Genomic DNA, 21,539 nt, shown 5'->3' on the forward strand with positions numbered 1-21,539 from the left:
AAACGCGTTAATAATGAAAATAGAGGCTCTCCAACTAGAATGAGTTAACTCCCAATCTGTGAGTTCTCCGATGCAGAATCTATAGGTCTAGAAGAAAAGAAAAGAGAAAAAAAGGCTCAACCGCACCACTGCCGAACCCATCTCGCCATCATCGCTCCGTCGATCACAGCCGCAGACCGCAGTTTAGCACTTGCCTCTTCTGCATTGACGGTTTCCCACTGCAGATCTCCGCGCATCGCTTTGTCGCCTCCCGGGGCGCCGAATCGGGCGTCGAAGAAATCCAGTAATTGAAGAGCCGGGTTAGCGTGCAAAATAGCCTCGCGCGTCTCGTCCGACGCACTCCCGTCCAGCAGGGCTGCCGCGTTGGCGCGTAGTCTGGTGATCCAGACGCCTGGGGGTACAACTTCAATGGTAGTTTGCAGCGAGGCAGTTTCTTCCAGCGTAGCCTTCACACAGGGTAGTAATGCTTTCCATGTTGTTCGGTATGGGTTCAAAGGGTGAAGGACACGAATGTGCTCATCGTTTGAAGAAGAGGAAGAAGAAGAAGAAGAAGAAGAAAGGCTCAACGACTGATCTGCGGCTTGTAGGCCGATCTCAACTACCACGTCAGCTAGTTCGTCGATAGGGAGCCAGTCAATTGCCTGGTGGGTGTGGCTATCTTGCTCGTCGCCATCAAGCGAGCTGGGCAGCACTCCGAGATACTTGGATCCCATGATCATCGCTGGAATCCAGTCGTCAAAGTCCCAGCGTCCATCAGAACGGGCAGGCCCGGCGATCTGGCTGAGACGTAGGACCACAGCTCTGCGCAGGCCAAGTTTCGCTGTGGCATGGGCGAGAAGGCGCTCCGATATATACTTGCTTTCCGCGTAACCATTCGCCGCGGGGGCCTCGATGTTTTCAATGATGGTCTCGGGGACGCTGCAGTTGGTAGACTTGGTGACGTCGAATTGCGAGACTGCGCTGATGGATGAGATCAAGACGAAGGCGGCTTGGAGAGTAGAGTGGACACATAGTGCGGACAGATTCACAACCCCAGAAAGCGGGGACTCGAACGCAGTGAGAGGAAGATGGGAGTCCACATTCCAGGAGTTGTAAATCACGAGTGTCACTTGATCACTGATGCTTTTATAGATCATGGCAGGGAGACCCAAGGTCAGTGGCTCAGACAGATTCGCAGTCAAGAAAGTGACTTTCTCGACTGCAAAGGCGGTTGGGAGAGTGGAATCCAACAGGGCATTGCGTTCCTTTTGCAAAGTGCCCGGGTTAGCTGATCTGTTCAAGCAGTAGATGTGTCGAATGCGAGGCTCGCTGATCAAGGTGTTCAAGATAAACGACCCAATGGAACCGGTTGAACCGGTCAGGAGAACCGTATGTCTTTTATCCTCCCTGGCTGCACTCGTGTAGCCGCGACGCACTCCCTGAGAAAGGATGTTGTCTGCCACAAGATCGATCTCATGCATGTGTTTCTTTAGCATGCCTATTCTATCTCGAAGTTGCTGCTCCTTCTTTCGCGCTGCGGCGAACTCCATGTCACGGGCCATTGTTTTCAAGGTAGTTGCAAGAGCAGAAACGGTCTGGGTCAGATAGATTGTGCTTGGCTGGATGGATCGAATGGATACTTTCTGTCGTAACAGTCTCACCAAATGTAGAACCTGTAGTGAGTCCATCCCACGGATAAAAAAATCGTCTTTTTCCTGGATATCTTCCCATCCAGTAGCCTCCCTTACAGACATCGACACAAGCTCCTTGACCTTCTCGATCGCGCCTATGTTAGGCCGTCTGGATACTGGAGTCCAAATTGCTTCGACATCTATATAAAGTTGATTGACTTTATCAGAGCACTGCTGAAGGGTCGCCTGTCGATGAATTGATCCCTTCAGTGTCCGGATGAATGGAACTCCAGGATCTGTGAAGCAAACATGCGACTCTGAGACTCGGGTGTAGGCTGGTAACAGCTCGTTTGCCTCTTCAATAGTCGGCCAAATTCTTTGCATGATATGCGCCTTCTCCAGCGTGGTAAGCGTGTCTTGATAATTAAGTTCAATCAGTAACCCGGCCTCGAAGCGCTGGTGGCCAAACATCAAGGCCGCAGAAACCTCTGGATTCCTGGCTACATAACTTTCAAAAACAATGGGATTGGCCTTCTCGCCGCTGAGAAAGACAATAATGTCATCCGAGTGTGAAGCGTGAGTCCAAGTGTCTGGAAGAGAGGGATGAGGGGTGAACAGATCCTTGGTTCGATATACTTCTAAATCCGGATAGAGAGTGAAGACTGTCTGATGAGACTCGCACTTAGGTGACCTCTCAAAGACAAGTTCAAACACATCCCCGGGTAGTGGGTCGAACCTTGCCCCCAGGGCCGGATGGAGCCGGACATAATTCCAGTCTTTTTGAGAGTTATATCCATATCGATACATTGTCGGCAGCGGCCCCGTCTCAGGGGAGGCTACTAAAGACACGAGCTTGATTTTGGACGCGATGGTATCCCCAGAGTTACTGGAAAGGCTACCGCTAGAGAAGAGGAGCAGCTTCACATGACGCGCGATATCATTTAGGAGGGCTGTGCCTTTGGAGATGGTCTCCAGAGTCAGCGGCACCGCGACTACCCAGTCCGCGTGACAGTTCTTCAAGATATCAAGAAGAGCTTCGCCAGTCGGTGACACTGTGGGCAAAGGTAGTATGACAGTTGTGTTGTTGAAGAAGGGATTCAGAATCCCGAAGTGTACACCTGCAGGCTTTTAGGAACAACGTTAAAAATTAGAGATCTCGTATGGCACGTTATTCAAGGAGGTCCAACACCTACATGGCCCAGAGGGGTCAATACAACACTTCGATTGTTTCCAATCATCGAGCTCAGCATTTCGTAACCTTCAGGGGCATCTAGCCCGATATTTTGTGCCACACGAGCGACATAGCTATGACTTACAGACATAGACTTGGGAAAGCCTATTTAAAGCCAAGTCAGTACACCCATTTTAACAATAAGCATCCAAATTTGTCACCTGCAGACCCAGACGTGTGAGTCATGAAGGCTGTATCTCGCTCCGCTTCGTCAAGGGTCTTCGTGAAGGGATATGGAGAGTGCGGGTTATTCAAGAGAAGTTCAAGAGGGAATAGTTCCACGCTAGTCATGGTTCTCTCAGCCAGAAGGGACTGAACAGGTGGCAGGAGTTTGCTTGTAGTAACCAGAGTTGAGCACTGGACATCGTCAAGCAGTTTGATATTGGTCGTGAGATTGTTTCCTTCCGAGATGAGAAAAAGCTAGACATGCAAGATGAGAAAAATCTGCCGTCAAGGGAAGAAATCGTGAACGACCAACCTTGAAGCCGGCCTTGATGGCTGCAATCAAGGCAATAGGACAGCGAGGATCATTGGAGCCCAGGAATGCCAATGGCTCTCCTGTGTCTTTCCTACCGAGTGTGCTCTCCAACTGGTGTGCAACTCCATTGACCGCATTGGCAAACTGTGCATACGAAATCTTCTCATAGCCGTATTTCAGAGAGGCCTCAGACCTTGGATATTCCCCCCATATACTGCCTGGTTCCTGGCAGGCAAGGTCGTCGATAATTGTCGGGAGTAGGCTGTGCTTCGCAGCTTCGGTCCGGCTGTTGGGCATTGTCTATGAACAGAAGGGATAATAATAATTACCACTATTTTCAGATTGGAAATAGATGATGGAGAGATATAGTAGAGATGCGAGGCGGATGAAAGAAAAGAAAGATCAACAGTGTCCTTCGTACGACGTCGTCCGCGCGTACCTCAGTCCCGCGTCACTGCTTTGATGATCCGTGGATGATATCAGCGAAATTCTCTGGAATTCGATTCCACTACCCATGGAAATAGGTTAAAGCCAGCATTCAAGATGGAGTATACGGATGGACGTGTCTTTTAAGGCTGATTGAAAACCTAGGGCCAAGAATATAGAAAATTGTACTTCATATAGATAATCCGAAATGGTGTAAATGACGCAACCAATCATTGTGAAGGCAGACCAGCTGCTCCTTTTTCGGAGGGAATAGACTGGCAAGATATTTCTCTCCTGTCGCTGTCTTGGTAATTTTGGGGTAAGTAATCAAAGACCCATGAAGAAAGTGGAAACAACTAGTTGTTCCGTCATTCTCCTGCTATGGACAGTAATGACCTATACATGTATTCAGCCAGAAGGCCGATGGTGAGAGTCAATCCCACAGCTATTGACCCTTGCCGGAAGACAAGAGCGCAGCTCGCTGGGCTCGTCAGATCCACAAAGTATAATAAAGATGCTAGTGAGATTGCCAACCCCCCACAGCTGATCGTGTAATAGAGAAGGGAAAATCCGCAACTAAAGCCTACCGCGAGGGTGAGGCAAACCTGTATCGATGCTAGGAAGGAGAGCCACTGTTTTGCTCGTGGTCCGAGATACAACGCTAAAGACCTCACACCGGTTTTCAGATCATCTTTGATATTTTGATGGGCGAAGATGGACTCGAAAATGACGGTAGTCAGCAAACTTGCCAGGTATAAGCAGGCAGCGCCGACCAAGTAGGCAGAAGATGCCCGTGAGCCCTCATTTTCATCCTCATCTAGATCCATGCCTAGCAAAGCTTGCAGTAGAGGGTCTGCACGAAACGCCGCACAAGACATGAGGATTGGGACGGCGAATCCGGCCCCCAGGACGAACGGTGAGAAATGCGTCATCCGCTTTACCAGAGGGTTTATAGCGAAAACCATAGCCATAATGTCTGCATATATAAGACAAGCAGTTGAAAGCGGTATGAGAAGGATCCCAAGCAGAATCACCTGCAGGAGGAGGAAAATCTGGGCTTGGGCCATGGAAAGTGCCCCGCGCGATAACGGGCGGAGCTGCGTCCGAGTCGCTTTCCAGTCAAACACTTCATCGAGAATATCATTCCAAGTGCAGACTGCGCCGCGGAAGATGAAAACCCAGACAGAAAGATAGCCAGCGATTGTGATGAATGCGGAAAGGGGTGGTGGGTGTGGTGCCGCAATGCAGGCTGCAAAAGCCAGGCCGATGGCGTAGTGCCAATAAAAAGCAAGATAGCCCTCTGGCTGATTCAGGTGCATCAATTCAGCCCACGGAACCAGAAATTGAGGCAAAAGGGCGAAAACTCCAGTGCTGGGGGTGTGGTACGGACGTGAAGCGTGACGCGCCAGGCCCGGCGTTGCGCGTGGGCGAGGCGACGCACTCATTTTCGGACGATTTGGACAGTATTCCGACTCTTTGAAGGGCGAGATGCTATAGAAGATTGTAATATATGCAATTTTAAATTCTTACACGCTAGCAATTGAAGCAATATTTGGCCTGTGAGCAAGTGAAGGGTAGAAGAGAGAGAATGAAAGTGCCAGTTCTGATACGTGTCTATCGCGGGACGAGGTTTTTGCTTCTTTGGCATCGGGAGGACAACCACCACCAACAGACAACACAACGTCGATCAACACACATCGACGGAGTAGCCTTTAGGGGCCAAATATTCACGGATACTTGGGGATGGATTAGAAATAATTTTTGGGAAGAGGTCACAGTATCCTTTTCACCCGCAGTCCTTCGTTGTTCACTGAGCCGAGTATGAACAGGCCACACCCATGTCTCGGAGATAAAATCCCCCAACGCCATTTCATTTCGAACCCCTGAGACGAGATCAAAACCACATATATCATTGAGGCAAACTTCATGGCGGTTTAATACCCGGATATCAATGTTGAATGAGTTCATACGATCGAAGCAACCTCACCGTCGTGGGAGAGGGCGTGTCGAAGCCTGCCTGCTCGGACGAAAAAATAACCCGGAAAAATGACTAGATACGAGTATAAAAGCTTTATAATCGACTGAAATCCGTCTCACAGAGCTTTTCTTATGGATTCACGTTAGCTGGAGTTGGCTCTGGAGGGCTCTCCTATTGCTGAGAGGATATTGTCCTTTTGCGATGGCACACTTTTCTGGGATTGAAATAAACCATCAGCCTATCTCTCATCAAGCCGGAGATACAGTCCGTTTTGAATCGGCAGAGATCTAATTTCCTTCCATACAGAAGTCTTCCTGTCAAGGCTCCCTATCTGCGTCACTGGGCGTCCATTAATTGGTTACGAATGCCCCCCCCGACGGACGATCTTTTGCAGCTGACATTGCGTTTTAGGCTGTTTTTAGCATAAATAGTAAATACCAGGGGGTTCTCTGCTGACTTGCGACTCAAGAATAAGATCTCACGTTGCATTTTGAATCCTTCGATCCTCCACCAAACCCCGCGCAGGATGACTGGAAAGTTCCAGTTGGGGGCTGGTCAGTTCGACCATATTCATGTTAGCAGGGTTGATACGTCATGGCTAATATAGCTAATTCATTTATAGAAAAATAGAAATAGGTTATTCAGTCTATGATTCCTTGTTCAATTAGAGAGATCGTTTAGCAACAGGGTGGGGGGCCTTCCCTCTACAACTACTCTGTATGAATGGCCCCCATTTTATTAAACAGTATATAACAGCTTCTCTCTCTTTTTGTTGTTTGAACATAGAGAACTCCCAAGGAACAAATATCATCAGATCAACGAGTGCAGACGAATCCCACATCCTGTCACGGAACATGTCAAACCTCACCTTCTACTCGAGACCTGGCCGCGGGGAGGAGTTCCGGAATAAGTTTGGCTTCAGCGAATGCTGTATCATTGGCGACAAACTGGAACTTGCAGGACAAGGTAAGCCGTTTTGCAGTCGTGATGGTCTGTTTGGAAGGGGAGGAAAAGGATCGACTGGGGGCTAATTCGAAGTTGTGGTGAAGCCGGTATGCTGGACTCGATGGAGATCTCTGAAAATCTCGAGGAAGAAATTAGCCAAGCATTCGACAATATCAACGGAGTCATTCTCCATGCACTGGAACAAGCAAACCATCCGACATCTTCGTCGGGAAAGTCGGGCTGGGATCGTGTCTTCAAAGTCCGCACGTACCATACCAATCTTGATCAGGAGGAGATCCATGAACAGACCATCCAAGCCATGGTTGCGCAAGTCAAGAAGTGGTGTCCGGATCACCAGCCGATCTGGACGATGGTTGGTGTGAGCTCGCTGCCTTTTCCGGGCCAGAATGTGGAAATTGAAGTGGAAGCCTTCTTGGGTGAGAAATAGATGGATGTTAAGTAGTACCCTATAGATAGAGTACTGTCATGTGATACTTCTGGAAAACAGCACTTATCTTTTTATGCCTTACAATTATTATTGTAGAGCCATGGCTCCGCCCTCGAAATCCTCCCTCGTTCCTAGGCTACAATAAAATGTTATAGGAGTACCGCGAGGAGTGTATTAGGATGAAGACTACCACTGATATCTGATTCAAATGGAGAAAAGAAACCGTCTCATCCCCCAACTGGATCAAGATCAGATGATGGATCTTCTTGTCTCAAATAGCCTTTTCAGATGAGCAGGAGGCTTTAAAGAGGGCCTTGGCTCCGGTCTGATGTCCATCTGTAAGAGTGTGTTCCGAGTCTGAAATCCTTTCCTCGAGAGAGTCGTTTACTACCGCTTATGAATCTGTGTAGGCGCTCAAATGGCGAGGAAAATTTTTACTCTGTCCGAAGGCCTGTTGTACCACTCACTTGTAGAAAGAGATGAACCGAGATAGGAAGGATCTGTGATGGGCAGCTGTAGTCGTTGTGATGGATCAAATTTCGCTGGACAATCAGATATTGGAGATTTTTATTCCTGGTAATGATGAAAGGTCAGACAATGACAAGGCTTCAATATGGTAAAAAAGATTTCAGCCAGATTCGAAGGACGCACCGTGAATATCTTCGCTTCACCAAGTTGAGTATTCTCAAAGCGAGTCGGATAGCCATGAAATCCATGATCCATAGTCACTACCACCTAATAGGAGAAGGAGTAAGGGTTTATATGAAAGTTGAATATATTATTATAAAGTAAATGAATAAAGAAAGACTAATTAAGTGAATACTTAAGATGAGTTACTATAAACCCTGCTGATTCACCACAGTCTTTCTGCTAGGCCACATAAAAAGAAAATTATCTGCCACATAATCCAGGCACCAAATTAAGGCACCACCTGGTAAATTCAACCTTGAGTATAAATATCTTGTTTCCATATTAATCTCCATGCCAGTTGGTCGCATAGAGCGGCATAACGCCTCTTTTACCCTGACTCACTGTCCAATCTCACTGATTTTCATATTGATTGAGCAGTAATCTTACTATAGATTAATTATAACATACATATATCTATTGCCTTCATACATGACTATCTATAACTAGCTCTGTCACTGCCTTTTCCGTGTACTACATGCAAATCCTGTCTTCGTAGATAATATTCTCTTTTACTCTAGCTGGTTAGTTGAAACTTAATTGGCAGACAACTATTGATTTACAGCAATGAATATTCCCATATTGTAGCCCGCATCACATCTCTCTTCTATTTATATATATATATTTATCTGGTTGCCAAGGGGTATGGCGTGTCTTGACGTTGATTTCTTAACATGATATGATTGGTTGAAATATAAGCTTAATTTCATTTTCACAATCCCTCCAATTATTTGAAAGAATCATTATCATGACTAAGCATCTCATCCAATCAGAAGCTTGCACACTTGACATCCGGGATCTGGCTGAAAAGGGAAGGAGTGTGTTGCCCAGGAGCCCAGAAGGAAACTACCACGATAATTACTCAGGGCATATATATATAGAAGGCATAGGTATATTAAGAAGACTATCTTTACGTGTTGATCATTTAGCAAAATACAAGAACTGGCACAAAGAAGGAAATAGGACGAATAGATAATTCGAAAGTTGAATCTCTAACCTGACCATAGAGAGCCCAAACTTCCGTTGAAGAAACATTTATCGAAGACTCAAGCAAGTGATAGCAATCTAACAGATAATAATCCTAGTCTTGTGGACTTGGCCTGTGATTTCTTCAGAGAAACGATTTTCTGACTCTCACCTTGAAGGATGTTTTATGGTGAAACAAACACACCAAACAACTCATCCAACGACAGGTGATCCTGGATGTCGCGAATCCTCCCTCCCTTCTCCGGCCTCCAACGGAGTCATTCGACTGGACGTTGATCCGGGGACCCTGCGAATCCTCAACAGCCTGGCCATATCTCAGAGTTCCACTCAGTTCTAGCGTGCAGATAGGTACTACAAGTGAAAGAAGAGATGTGAGAGCCAATATGGGCCACGTGAATGATGGTAAGCAAATTGAGGCCGGTACAGGCTGAGCAAACTATTCCCACCTACGTCATCTTCATGATATTGAGCGAAGACTGATGGATATTCACCAGAGCAAACACATTCACGACGCCTCTATAAAGAGGCGTGTTTTTTTCTCTCCTCCCACCTCTCTCTTCTCTCTTACCACCCTCTTCCTCCCCTTCTCCAACAAGGATAGCTGTTTCTGTTGGCATCTGTTGTCTGATCTTGTTTCTTTCCTCCTCTGTTGCTACGTCTACGTGTCTTTCGCCTTTCGAGGCATCAAGCTTTTGCTGTTGGGATTCTTCTCGCAGTTCTTCCGACGTATGGCCCGTTCCAAATTCGATTCATCTGCTCGCAACCGGCTTCGTAACCGTCGCATCGCCTCTCCTGGAACTCCTCGTTCTCGCCTGTCTCGCGTTCTTGCCGTCGTCGCGCGTTCCAATCGCGTTAATCTGGAACCTGCAGAAGGCAATATCGAGTCTTTAATCCTTGCTTGCGACGACATCTGTCCGTCTGCTGGCCAAATGACTAGACCTGAAGAGCGCGGCTCCATGCAGGGACCAGCTTCGACTTCGGCCCTCGGGCCTATGAGCATTGCTTCCCTGATTGAGCAGCCAGCCCAGCCTACCACTTCATCGCCTACTGCTGTCTCTGCTACATCCATTATTGAAGAAGTAGCTGAAGGAGAAACCACCATCTCGTCTGTGCCTCAGCATGCTGCAGGTGCCGGAGCCCTCATCCAAGAGTCACCCTTTTCAGTGGCCTCATCCTCAACTGTGATCTCTCATATAGCTCCTTACATCCCCGAAGTTGCTATGAGCGTCCCAACTATGGTGCAGCCAGCTTTTGGAGGCCTCACAGCTGAAGAATTTCAGGCGGCTTTTTACACATTGTCAAGATCCATGCAAAGCCCTTCCGCGGAACAGGCAGCATTCGATGACCTGATTATTCTTCCAACTGATGAAATGGACATGTCTAGTACGAACTTCGAACTTTATGGACATGAAGATCCAGCGGCTGTCCCACAGCAATCCCCCCCTCCCTCTTTCCTTACGGCTCCCGAGTACCAAGAAGTTATGGATACCTTTCTTATGAATTATGCTCAAATCGAAGAAGCCTCATCTTCTCAGACCACGGCCGCAGCCACACAGACCGCGCCGATTCTTGGCCATGTTACCGAGATGCCCACTAGCACGGCTCCTGAACCTAATGTCGAACAAGAGGAGGACTGCTTCGTTGTGTTGGCTCGTCATCTCGCAAAACACGACAAGGGGCCTGTCAGGGACCCTGAAATTGACATTGGAAATATCCCAGGCGACAGCAGCTTGTGGAGGTACGTGTTGCAATCTTCATTATCCCATCTCGTGAAACCATCACTGATATCCTCTTTTTCATTGTTTCAGACACTTGAGTACCCCCATCATCACCATTTTGGTGGGTCCAACTGAATGGCCCTTCCATATTCACCGTGGTTTGCTTCGTCGCCACTCGCTCTTCTTTCGTTCCATGTTGCGGAACACTGGATTCCCCGAGAACAAAACCAACATAGTGAGATTTCCCGAGGACAGTGTCAAGGCTTTCGCCATCTTCGCGGAATGGCTTTATCACGGGGAAATGTACAGTCCGCAGGATACATACAGGAGTCTCTGGAAACACGGTGTTGGCGAGCAAGATGAGAACTACATCGGCGGTGTTGAAAAAGCCGCGGTTGGCATCGCAAGGAAGCGTCCTGTTTCTTCCGTTGCAAGCTCAAAGACCCAGGTCAAGAAGAAAGCGAAGATCGAGGAAGCTGAGGAAGTTGACGAGACTGAAGATGCTGAGACTGAAGATGATGAGACTGAAGATGATCTGACCGAAGATGATGAAACTGAAGATGATGAGACTGAAGATGATCTGACCGAAGATGATGAAACTGAGGAAGATACGGACAGTGAAGAAGACGCTGAGGGCGAAACTGAGAGCGAAGAAGAAATGAGCGACGACGAGGAGGGAGATTCTGACGATTGTGAAGAGGTTGAAGAAAGAAACGCCGCGCTGGCCCGGAAGATCACAAATGATTACTACGATTTCTCTATCGAATTTGCTTGTTACGTCTTTGCGGACAAGATCCAAGCGCCTGGATTTCTTGACAAGGTCCTCAGTGAGATCAACTACCACGCCGACTTCTGCGACCCCGCAACTTTGACAACCAAGCACATTCGATACGCGTATCAGAATACATTTCGTGCCAATGACCCCCTTCGCAAGGTGTGCATGATGGTCAAGTTTGAGCGAGTCCCCATCGAACAAACTCTCGCAGACCCGGCTTTCAAGAGACTCCTCGAGCAGGGAGGTCCCATCGTTGCCGATGTCATGGAGATCTGTCGCAAGCACGCACAGACTCAGTCCGAGAAAACCACCGGCAAATAACTCTCCCTCTTCCAACGCCCCCTTGCCTGACTCCCCGAATTTGTCTTTGAGAAAAAACCGACCATCCATCCCCAACCAATCTGTAGACCTGGAGACCAAGAACGAACCCTTTTTGAGACCAGACCAGGTACTTTGACCCGGGATTCGATGTGAATGCAGCTCACATCGAGTCCCGGATCAAAGCCTGGACTGGAATCAAAAAGGACGGACTTGGACTCCGTCTTGGAATGGTTGTAAGATTGTGGTCGACTAGACAGCTCTAGGTACAATTCAGCCAATGAATGGGTGCTTTTTTTTTCCCTTTTTTCGCCTTTTTTTTTCTGTTTTTCTTTCTCGTAGTGAGTGGGTTTGATATTGGCTGCTACATACATGCCAACCTGGTTGACTGCCGTGTCGAGTGAGTGATCCATGGATACCGAAAAGATGCAGGCGGGCAGACAGGGAGGCGAGTTAGTTAGACAGATCCAAATCACCCCAGTAAATCATCGCAAGAATGTTCCATAACCGTGTTCCGTAAAGCAAGTTCCATAACCGTGTTTTCCATTTACCGAAGGTTCCATCATCGTTAAGTTCTATCGCTGTAAGTCCCCTCTCGACGCCTTTGTTCTGGTCCGATAAACAGAGCTAAACAAAAGAGACAGACAGACAGAGAGATAGAGAGAGAGAGAGACCCGAGTTCCAGAAGCAAAACGAGAAGGAAAGTCCAAACCGGCAAGGGGTCCGATCTAGTGCAAGTAGTAGAAGCCGAAGTAGGTCGGGTAATACATGCAGATCCAGACTGCCCACAAGTACGCGGTGGTTTTGTGTTCGAGAAAATGGTCAGCAGTCCACAACTTCCAGATGATAGGCAAGGCGACGACGGCCTGCGGGATGAAGACATCTGAGAAGCGCGGAGCGACGAGGGAGGGGAAGAAGAAAGCCCAGAAGCCAAGCGGGATGGTGAGAATGAAGCCGCCCCAGATCTGACCCAGGACGAGGGGGAGGGTACGCCGGCCTGTGACTGCGTCGCCGTGCTGGTCAGGCAGGTCGAGGATGGAGATGGTCGAGAAGAGGACGAGGCCGAAGTCGACCATCCAGCTGGTTCCCGAGGGGCCGAGGGGGGATCCACCGGCGGCGATCTGCGTTGCGACAGCGGTATACCCGAGCATGACCAGTGTCTTGGACAGTGAGCGGAAGATCCAGTTCCATTCGCCCAACCGGAGCCGGATGAACAGCCATCCCTGACACATCACCAGGATGGTGGTCGTCAGGGTTTCCAGGTACCAGCCCAACGCGCAGCAGAGATGGATGAGCGCGATGTAGAGATCGTTCGAGTCGGCACGGGTCTTGACGCGCCAGGAGACCAGAGGCCGCCAGGGCTTATCGCAACGGTCGCGGATAATGCCAAAGTCGGTGCGTTGAGAATAGACGTTGAACAGCAAGGCGTTGAGCCACACCCACATGAACATGCCGGGAACATGCTGCAGTACGATCTGGACGGACTCAACGCGGGACGAGGTGAAGGGACGTCCGGTGAGAGCGCCCACAAGAGCGAAGAAAGTCACTGGCAGGATAAAGGTGTAGAAACAGTCGAAGGTATACAGCCACAAGGTGTAAGCCAGGGCCTTGGTTCCGTAGAACATACTGGATGCTGATGGGGAGTCTCAGTAACTAGCCATCACCCATGAGAGAGGAAGAAAGGTTGGCTCTTACCTGCGTGGCAAACTCTTCCAACGAAGGTCTGGGGACCCTGGTCCTGGTAGTCCATACCAATATCATTCAGGTCTATGAAGTCAAAAGACATGGTGACGAGCGAGCTTTTGTCACGTAGCAAAGGACTTGACCTTATGAAAAACGGTGGTGATCCAAGAAACCGAAGGAAAGATGGGAGGGAGATGAGGAGAGAGGTGTAGGAGAGAAGAAAAGAGAGAAAGAGAAAAAAAAATCTGCAGAATTTATAATTATTTGTGTGATTGTTCTGTGTCGATACTGTTGTTTAGTTGGCGCCGGTGAGGTGGGCATCCCTCAGTTGAGTGAAGGAGATCCCAACCACAACACAAGTTACTTCTTTGTGGAGGGTGAAGAACAAGGAGACTATGTCTTTAGAGTCTCAAGTGGCCATTATAAAGAAACAGGTAAGTATTAAATGATGTCTCATAAGTGGTATTAGCAGTATGGAGAGTATAGACACTACTCTAACCCCCCAGGCAAGATTTGATAGCAACCCACTCTAATTTTTGTCGCAGTCTCTCAGGTCCAACTCTGCAAGTTCATCCTCGTTTGGCCATATGACTGGCAAATTCGCTGCCTTTCTCATTAACAGGGCTTTCTTCTTCCAGGCTCGAAAGACAGGGATGCGATATTCGCTCGGCCAAACCTCACCAAACGTCTCCAGGGGATCGTTGTACCACAGTTCGGCCAGAGTTTTGTCGAGAGGGACTGCTTTAAGAAGCTCCCCATCCACTCGAAGCTCGATATTCCCGATTCTTTCGTATAAAATCCCTCCGTATGCAGCGGTGTGGTACGACATCATGAGCAGCGCGTTCATATACATCTGGACAAAGTTGGCGAGCCAGTCGGCCTTGTACAGCACCATCGAGTCAACACTTTCCTGCTCGTTAGACGTCGCGAGATCCGATGCTCCATCTTTCACTGTTTCCTTGGGATTCTTGGGAGGCGGCGGCGGAGGAGACAGAAAGTCGAGAACCAGGGTCTTGATGGTAAAGCCTTGGTCGAAGCCGATGGGCCTCGCCAGAAATCGCGAGATGAATGGCAAAGAGGGAGCCAGAGGCCCGCACCGAAGAAACCGCTCGAGTACCGTATAAAAGCACCAGGTGATCTTTGGTGGTGTTCTATCGCCCGTGTGGAAATATCTATCGATGGCACGTGTCTGTTGACTGTTCCCAGAGTCGAAGAGGCGAACGGTAGCCGTCACTTTGTCGAGGTGTCGGTACGGCGCAGGAATCATCGTCCACGTCGGCCAGACCTCCTTCTCATTGACGACCCTCAAGTCGAGTGTGTATTCCTTGCGGCTGCGAGTGAGCACCGCCCTTGTCTCTGCAGCGATCTGGTGGTTGACAAGCAGCAGCGAGTGAAGTGTGCCGAAGAGATTGTTCTTGATCTCCCGCTTGTCGTATTTGACGTTGCTCGGACCGAAACACCACGATTTGTAATTGATATCCTCTAGCTTTCTTCGATTTCTTGACTCGCCGTTGAGATAAGGACTGCCAGGCATAGGCCGCTGATGGGAAATAGCAAGCGTGAGGATCTCATCGCGAATTTCGCGTGGCAGACCAAGCAGTGATGCAGCCATGGTCGCAGTACTCATCTCTGCAGTCTGATGGGCCAGCAGAGAGAGATGTGTGAGAGAGAAAAAAGAACTATCAAACAAAACAACAGCACTACGTGAGGCGGTAACTATGGCATAGTGCAGTTGCGGTGTGCTGATCAGTGATCACAACCAGAATCAGGCGGGGTCAGTCTTCCTCGCTCTCTTCTTCTTCTTTCTTTTCCTCCTCCTCCCAGTCGCTACACGTCACTACCAGGACAGCTCCTGGTTCTTGCCAATCGACCTGACAGGGATTTACGGAGTACTAAGGGTTACTAAGAGCTCCTTGTCGATCTTATTGAGAGCCAGACCGCTAACTCCGCAATATAGTTAGTAGTTATTTAGTAGCTACCTAAAGATACCTCCAGACTGGAGTCAAATTCCCCACACTCTCTTATCGCCATCTCGTCTCACGTTGCATCGCCAAAAGATTCCTCTGACGGGCTGCTGGGCGTGAGGCAGGATTCTATCCTCTTGTTCTACTGGAGGAGGAGTCGGTTTGCCACGTCAGTGAATATCAGGGGTGGGATACCCAAGGGCCCCAGTTACCACCGTCAGCCCGGTTCCGGAGGACAGCCCTAAGATCTCCTCGGCTATAGCAACCCGTTCTTTTCCCAGTCCCAGGGCCCTGGGCGCCATTGATCGTGGCGATCTTTGAGGCGGTCTAGGCTAGGGCGAACGTGGCGTCGTGGGGGATGCCCATGCAAGATGGCGGTGAGATAGAGGGTTGACCCAGGCTCTATTTGGTTTACTATGGTGACTGGTGCCTTGCTAAATGTTGTGCTACAAGAGGAGAGGGAGATTGGGGCCATATATTCATTCCATCGAGATTGTGAGGGAAAAATGAAATACGGCCTCGTTGAATATACAAGGATAAAATAAAGCCAAAGTCAAAATTGGAACAGTAGGCTAGTATTAAGATAAAAGGTTAACTTTAGATATAAGATTAGCTCAAGAAAGGCAAAGCTTGTATTCGATCTTTGAATCATGATAAAAAGTAAATAAATAGAACAGTTGATATGGTAATGTCTCAGACAGCAGCTGCAATGGCCTTCAACTTCTCCTGCAGCGCAGAAAAATTCCTTTTCATCGCATTGGCCGTGAAGTCTTCGCCTGTGACCATGGGAAACTTCTTCAACGGGCCTTGGATAACAGCATTCTTGCAGGGCTGGTTGAAATACGCAATGCTGTACCGGTCCCCGAAGTAGTCGCCAGTCTCGCACGGCGCCTTGACGCGATGGAAAGTCGACTTGAACCGATCATCCGACCAGGACATCAACAGATCCCCGATGTTACATACGATCTCTCCCGTGCAGGCCTCGACCTTGGTCCACCTGTCGCCGATCCCAAACTCGGTCACGCTCTCCCTCCCCGGACAGATCTCGAGCCCGCTCTGGCCCTCCTTCTGAAACAGAAGGGTGAGAAGGTCCCAGTCGGCATGGGCTCCCGCGCGGTGATATGTCTTGCCGTCCGGCTTTTCGGGGAGTGCGAAATAATGTAAAAGGCGCATGGTGGTCTGCGAGTTGGGCTGCGAGACATCGTGCCACTTGAGGAAGAAATCGTCTGGGCGGTCCAGCCCCCGCGCGAAGCAGCGCATCAGACGCTCCGAGATATCCTGGACGCGGTACATGAACGCTAGCGATGTCTCCTGGAATCCAGGTAAGTGCTCATCGCTCATCCACAGATTGGCCATGTTTTCTCCGAACTGCAACTGGTAGGATTCCTTGCTATCTGGCTGCCCCGTCGACGGCCGGATCTGCGAGTTCTTCTCCCAGCCTACATTGTTCGTGTTCCATGGGACCGTCGCTTTAGTCTCGTCGGGGAGATCGAAGAAGGCTTTCGATGTGGCGAACATATGCTCGATGTCGTCTTTTGAGATCCCGTGGTCGACAATCGTGAAGAAACCGACATTCTCAGCAGCGTCGATCAGTTCTCTCGTGATCTCATCGATCCGGCTATCGAAGTCGCGTAGTGAGATTTGAGGAATTGGACGGTCAACGTATTGTGTCTGCGAAGACATGACGAGGCTGTAGTCGTATATTGTCGTTGTCGTCGTTGTCGTCGTCGTCGTCGGTGTTGGCGTTGTTTCAAGAAACAATCACTTCGCTGGGCAAGATATTCCACCTCAAGTCTTTGCCTGATCTTTCGTCCTCCAAATCAGTCACCACACATCCACTGTCATGATATTTCTTCACCTAAAGTGATGCACTCCCCTCACGGCGATGTCCGCCTCGGCTGGGCTCTTATCAGTTCCCTCGTCGGTCTGAGGGGGGGGCATCCTGATAAGCCGTTTAGGGACGAAGGGAATCCTCCGGACTCCGCCATCTTCTGTGATGGAGCGAACCGTTTGCCTGATCCCTCGGTGATGAGTTCTCATGGATAAAACTAAAAGTGTCTTAATTTCTCAGAGTGATACAAATCTTTGCCTTGTGGTTGCATATACGGCGGTGAGTCTTGGTGGGTTACTCTCATACCATCAAGTCATCGACTTCAGCTGACAAGACATGAAAGAGCGCTCTTGGTTCTCTATCGACTATCCATAACCATGAGAAGCTCACCGTCAACAGGTTGTCAAGTTAATCGAGGTCCTACAGTCTTGAGTGGAGCAGCTTGAGGTAGAAGGCTACAAACAGGGATGGAAAGCTAAGGTCTTCTGGCGATCGGGTATTAGCGATTATCAACTTGGATCATCGCTCGATGACCGCGATTGTATCTATATTCCACCACAAAGATGTCACACAGGGGGAACTTGTGGTCAGGGTCGAGTTCTTCGGCTCTGGATGTCATTGCAGACCAGGTGCAAAAGACCTCAGACTGGTCAATGGGACTCACGTCGCTTCAACCGGCGCAGCTGCCATTAGCATTGTCTAGAGCTCTATCACAGAACAATAGCAGGAGTCAAATATAGTCTAGACAAAATATGCGTCGTTGAGATGATGTTTTTCTGGCTATGAATGATCATTCTCAACAGAGGAACTAGCTATGAAACTTTTCCCTGGCTCGGTATCTCCCAGATCCTGTAAGTTCTCGGTGACATGCACTCAGAGGAACATGTGTTGAATATCCCTGTTAATGCCTTCCAACAAAACTTCTTTGAAGAAAGCGAGACATACTCCGAGTACCAATCTTACCGTACCTGGCCATCCGAGCATTCATATTCGGCGGAAGAGTAACTCGCCACCAGGCCGGATTCATTAGATATAGGACAAATCATTCCCCACTTCTCCTTTCGCTTTAGCTTTTCATAGCCCATATAGAAGCCCTGCCAGCGGCTATAACACCCACAGCCATGCGTACAGTGTGACAATTTCTGAGGCTCTACTGGAATGAGCCATCCATGACTTCTTCGGGGCTGGCTACAACAACCACCCCCTCGAGAACAGCAGCCACCCCGGTCCTTAGATTCTGGTTTCCCAATATCCAAATATCCTCTCTTTATCCAGGCAAGGTTCTCCCGAATTCAGGCTCCAGAAGATGGGTTCCAGAGGAGACCAAGTAGTCTTTCCACCTTTTCATCATATATATTTAGAGTTATCTTCATATAACTGATAGATATCCTCCAGTCTATTATTTTCATCGTCCGTGAGAGCTTGCTTTTCCTTTCGTTGCTCAAACACCTCGTGTCGTTCGTCAAGGTAGATCGCTTTTTGGAGGAGAAATTACTCGCATTCTAGCAGCCGATCTGCTGTTTGAAGGAACTTGAGCTGGGCATCCCGGTCATCATTCGATGTCATGAACTTGGCTATCGTGCGGGTTGCTGTCGCCCAGGGATCCCTCCTTTCAAGTCGACTTTCAATGGTTTTAAAGACCGCATCGAGGGTAGGGAAAGTCGGTCTCAAAAGGCGATAGATGATGAACATCGGTAGAATAAAAAGCAAGGACACCATGATGTGTAGATAGTATTGAAGAATTGTTGAAGAGATAGGGGTTGAGGGAAGGCAGGCGTTGTGTAAATACCGCGTTAGCTTTGAAAGGTGCAGCTCTCCAACCTTGGAAGACCAACACAGTTATTTGCTTCTGAATACTAGTATAATGGTAAGTTCGCTTCCTCCTTAAACCATCTCTGAATTCTTCAGTACCAGTACGCATCACATACTTAGCTTAAGGAGGGAATGAGGGCTAATGATTAGGGCAACCACCCATAGCCAGGAATATCATCTCGTCCAGGAAGTTATACCATGCCTTCTAGTACTGTTTATCTAAAAGAAATTGAGTATACAATGATGCGTCCTATTGAGCACAGTCGAGTCCCTTTATCATTCTGTGATGATTCCTCACATCCTCCGAGCGGGGAGCTGTAGGTCGGTAGTAACTGCCAGTAGATTAGGCTATCTAATTGAGCATCGAATTGAGAGTTTGATGAAATATTGAAAGTTGGGGGGCTCTCCTTAGTGCCACGTGACCGCGCCTCCTCTTCACTGTTCAGCTTCGTCTCGCCATCCTAGACAGCTTCATCATCACCATCCATCTAGCGTATCACCCATCTCTTCTGCATCCAAAGCATCTCGTCCATCATTTGATTTGGAATATGGTTTCCCGATCAAGGCAAGGCCACCTGCTTTGCTCTGCAAAGACTTAGGACTAACAAGCGCTTCCCCTCAGAAGCCTCAGGAAGGGTGGGAGTTTGGAGGGGTGTCTCATGATGGAGAAAAAGACAGCTAAGCAGACTCAAGTTATTTGAGCCGTCGGCCATCTCACTTCTCTCAATTGAACTTGAATAAGATTAATCTGTCTGCGGCACTCGCTTCTCCAGCCACTAGGCCAATCACTGTTACATACAGGCCCTGCAGCGTTTTGGGGTTTTATGACCTTTGTGCTCTGCTCGTTTCTCTGGTCGCCCCTTGGGCTGGAGTAGTTCTCCGGGTGTGATAAGTAGAGATGCAGACAATAAGCTCCTTGTTTGGGAAATATGAAGCTGAGAGCGATTATTAGGTGGGCCTTGTAGCCTCTGCTTGGCTGCAAATGTTTGCAGTGTCGCGCCCTCGTCTGGTTTTGGGAGCACGTCCAAGCACCCCCGGCCAAGCACCTCTGACAGGGCTGTAAATGACGGCCGCGCTGCCATCACCACAGAAAGGATCTCCGCTACGTCCACTGCGCACCCCTCCCCACCCTCCTAAAGGCTCTTCTATCTCCCTTGACTCTGCTCGCCCTGGCAAGGAGTCCTCAATCACCGCGAGGACCTTCAGATACGTCAAGAAAACATTGAAAAGGCCGTCTCTGCCACGCGGATGGGAGATGTGGTCAGAAGCAGCGGAAGAGACCATCGTGTAGTAGAATTCAAGTCATTGTAAATTTAGTCATTTGCAGCCTTAGAGCCCATCAACCCAGGAATTAATATAGGGATTAACAGGCATTAGTGGAATTAATATAAGAATTCAAATATGACTCTACCTTCTTGCTGATGCCTGGATTATATGGCAGAAAATTACCTAACCAGGCTAACCCTCTATCAAAGAGGTGTCGTTAAATCCGCCTAAATCCGTAGATAAATCGAATAGTATTATATTTCGACCGTTTTTTCATATGTCTCTACATCTCAAGATTAGGCGATATTTACGCAACAACTGGATAGAAGCCTAAATGCCCACAACTTTCATCTATTCGAGAACAGTCGGTTGAAGTTGCATGGTGTCTTTACCAAGGTCGACACCTCCAATCCGAGGGGAGAGTGCAGCGGTGCACACGTTGCCAATGAAACCCAGCGATATAAGCTTACTACATACGTACCTAGGTATGTACCAGGTAGCTACCGGTAGCTTAGATTGGCGCCCTCCTATCTATACTAAAGTGCTATGATACCTATAACTACAGTATAAGATTAAGCTATATCCATAGGTCACGTGCTAAACACGTGCCTGCCTCCAAACTATGGCCAAAACAGGAAGGAACATAGTCAACCTCACGTGACCAACACTGTGCCGAATTGCCGAATCTCCAAGTCCCAAGTCCCTGGTACGGAGTGCCACTCCGTAGGGACTTCGTACCCCGAACGCCTTCATCTTCCTCATAGGCCCTGCTATGACGGCGTCGGCAAAAGATTTACCGTTCTAGCCAGCATAAATGGAGTGATCCACGAATGACAATAAAGCCATTTTGCCCTGACTGACAGGGTTACAGGGTCTTATTGGCCACTATGACCCGTCACTGCCCCTGCTGTCTGTCCGTGTCGACGGCGTTTAGCAGCAGGCTCGGCGTATCCCCGAAGAGCCACAGCGATTGCTCTGTTGCCATGTCGGCTAGTATAAATAGGAACGGCGTTACTAGCTGTCAGGTAACTGAATCTCCGATGTGGAGAACTGAAGAGGCTGACCATAGCGAGAAGAATGACATCTATCATATCGGAGAAGCCAAACTCCGGACGTGCACAATCGTACCTAATGTTGAGCTGCAGGAAGTGATAAGAAACTGGCTGGATACGAACCGTCAGTCTTGAATTTTAACTGACTATAAATTGCCTGCGTATCCGCTGTTCTGACTCAACTTGTCTGGACATAGATAGCTCAAGAGTGACCACAACTAGTCTCCACCATAGCTTGGCCTATCTTTAGCACTCTTCACACGTTTCTCTACTACTACTACTACTACTGATAGATCGGGCAATGAGCGACCTCGAAAAGGCAGAGCCTTC

The 21,539-nt window shown here is 48.7% G+C and overlaps 8 protein-coding genes across 8 annotated transcripts; 3 read left to right on the forward strand and 5 right to left on the reverse strand.

The window, feature by feature from the left end:
* Positions 1-4: 4 nt before the first annotated feature.
* On the reverse strand, positions 5-3,871 carry ASPZODRAFT_892681 (hypothetical protein). The gene is made up of 4 exons (XM_022730352.1): positions 3,320-3,871; positions 3,003-3,261; positions 2,804-2,946; positions 5-2,735 (listed from the first exon to the last, which is right to left on the reverse strand). Exons 1-4 carry the CDS (start codon positions 3,614-3,616, stop codon positions 117-119), a joined length of 3,318 nt encoding a protein of 1,105 aa, XP_022578407.1. The 5' UTR covers positions 3,617-3,871; the 3' UTR covers positions 5-116.
* A 242-nt stretch (positions 3,872-4,113) lies between these two features.
* ASPZODRAFT_73709 (hypothetical protein) lies at positions 4,114-5,190 on the reverse strand (the record flags this gene model as incomplete). The annotated part of the gene is made up of 1 exon (XM_022729908.1): positions 4,114-5,190. The coding sequence occupies one exon, from the start codon at positions 5,188-5,190 to the stop codon at positions 4,114-4,116; it is 1,077 nt and encodes a 358-aa protein (XP_022578408.1).
* A 1,387-nt stretch (positions 5,191-6,577) lies between these two features.
* On the forward strand, positions 6,578-7,116 carry ASPZODRAFT_154389 (hypothetical protein; the record flags this gene model as incomplete). Its single annotated transcript, XM_022726081.1, has 2 exons — positions 6,578-6,689; positions 6,773-7,116. The coding sequence occupies 2 exons, from the start codon at positions 6,578-6,580 to the stop codon at positions 7,114-7,116; spliced, it is 456 nt and encodes a 151-aa protein (XP_022578409.1).
* Positions 7,117-10,230: 3,114 nt separating this feature from the next.
* On the forward strand, positions 10,231-11,710 carry ASPZODRAFT_892689 (hypothetical protein). The gene has a single exon (XM_022730353.1). It carries the CDS (start codon positions 10,702-10,704, stop codon positions 11,602-11,604), a length of 903 nt encoding a protein of 300 aa, XP_022578410.1. The 5' UTR covers positions 10,231-10,701; the 3' UTR covers positions 11,605-11,710.
* A 440-nt stretch (positions 11,711-12,150) lies between these two features.
* ASPZODRAFT_28158 (hypothetical protein) lies at positions 12,151-13,387 on the reverse strand (the record flags this gene model as incomplete). Its single annotated transcript, XM_022728113.1, has 2 exons — positions 12,151-13,234; positions 13,297-13,387. 2 exons carry the CDS (start codon positions 13,385-13,387, stop codon positions 12,330-12,332), a joined length of 996 nt encoding a protein of 331 aa, XP_022578411.1. The 3' UTR covers positions 12,151-12,329.
* A 426-nt stretch (positions 13,388-13,813) lies between these two features.
* On the reverse strand, positions 13,814-14,896 carry ASPZODRAFT_19202 (hypothetical protein; the record flags this gene model as incomplete). The annotated part of the gene is made up of 1 exon (XM_022727354.1): positions 13,814-14,896. One exon carries the CDS (start codon positions 14,894-14,896, stop codon positions 13,814-13,816), a length of 1,083 nt encoding a protein of 360 aa, XP_022578412.1.
* Positions 14,897-15,819: 923 nt separating this feature from the next.
* On the reverse strand, positions 15,820-17,123 carry ASPZODRAFT_135939 (hypothetical protein). The gene has a single exon (XM_022723941.1). It carries the CDS (start codon positions 16,929-16,931, stop codon positions 15,942-15,944), a length of 990 nt encoding a protein of 329 aa, XP_022578413.1. The 5' UTR covers positions 16,932-17,123; the 3' UTR covers positions 15,820-15,941.
* A 3,781-nt stretch (positions 17,124-20,904) lies between these two features.
* Positions 20,905-21,519, forward strand: ASPZODRAFT_135945 (hypothetical protein). Its single transcript, XM_022723942.1, has one exon. The coding sequence runs from the start codon at positions 21,045-21,047 to the stop codon at positions 21,342-21,344; it is 300 nt and encodes a 99-aa protein (XP_022578414.1). The 5' UTR covers positions 20,905-21,044; the 3' UTR covers positions 21,345-21,519.
* The last annotated feature ends 20 nt before the right edge of the window (positions 21,520-21,539 follow it).

Source organism: Penicilliopsis zonata, assembly GCF_001890105.1.
Source record: "Penicilliopsis zonata CBS 506.65 unplaced genomic scaffold ASPZOscaffold_17, whole genome shotgun sequence".
Lineage (NCBI taxonomy): Eukaryota > Fungi > Ascomycota > Eurotiomycetes > Eurotiales > Aspergillaceae > Penicilliopsis > Penicilliopsis zonata.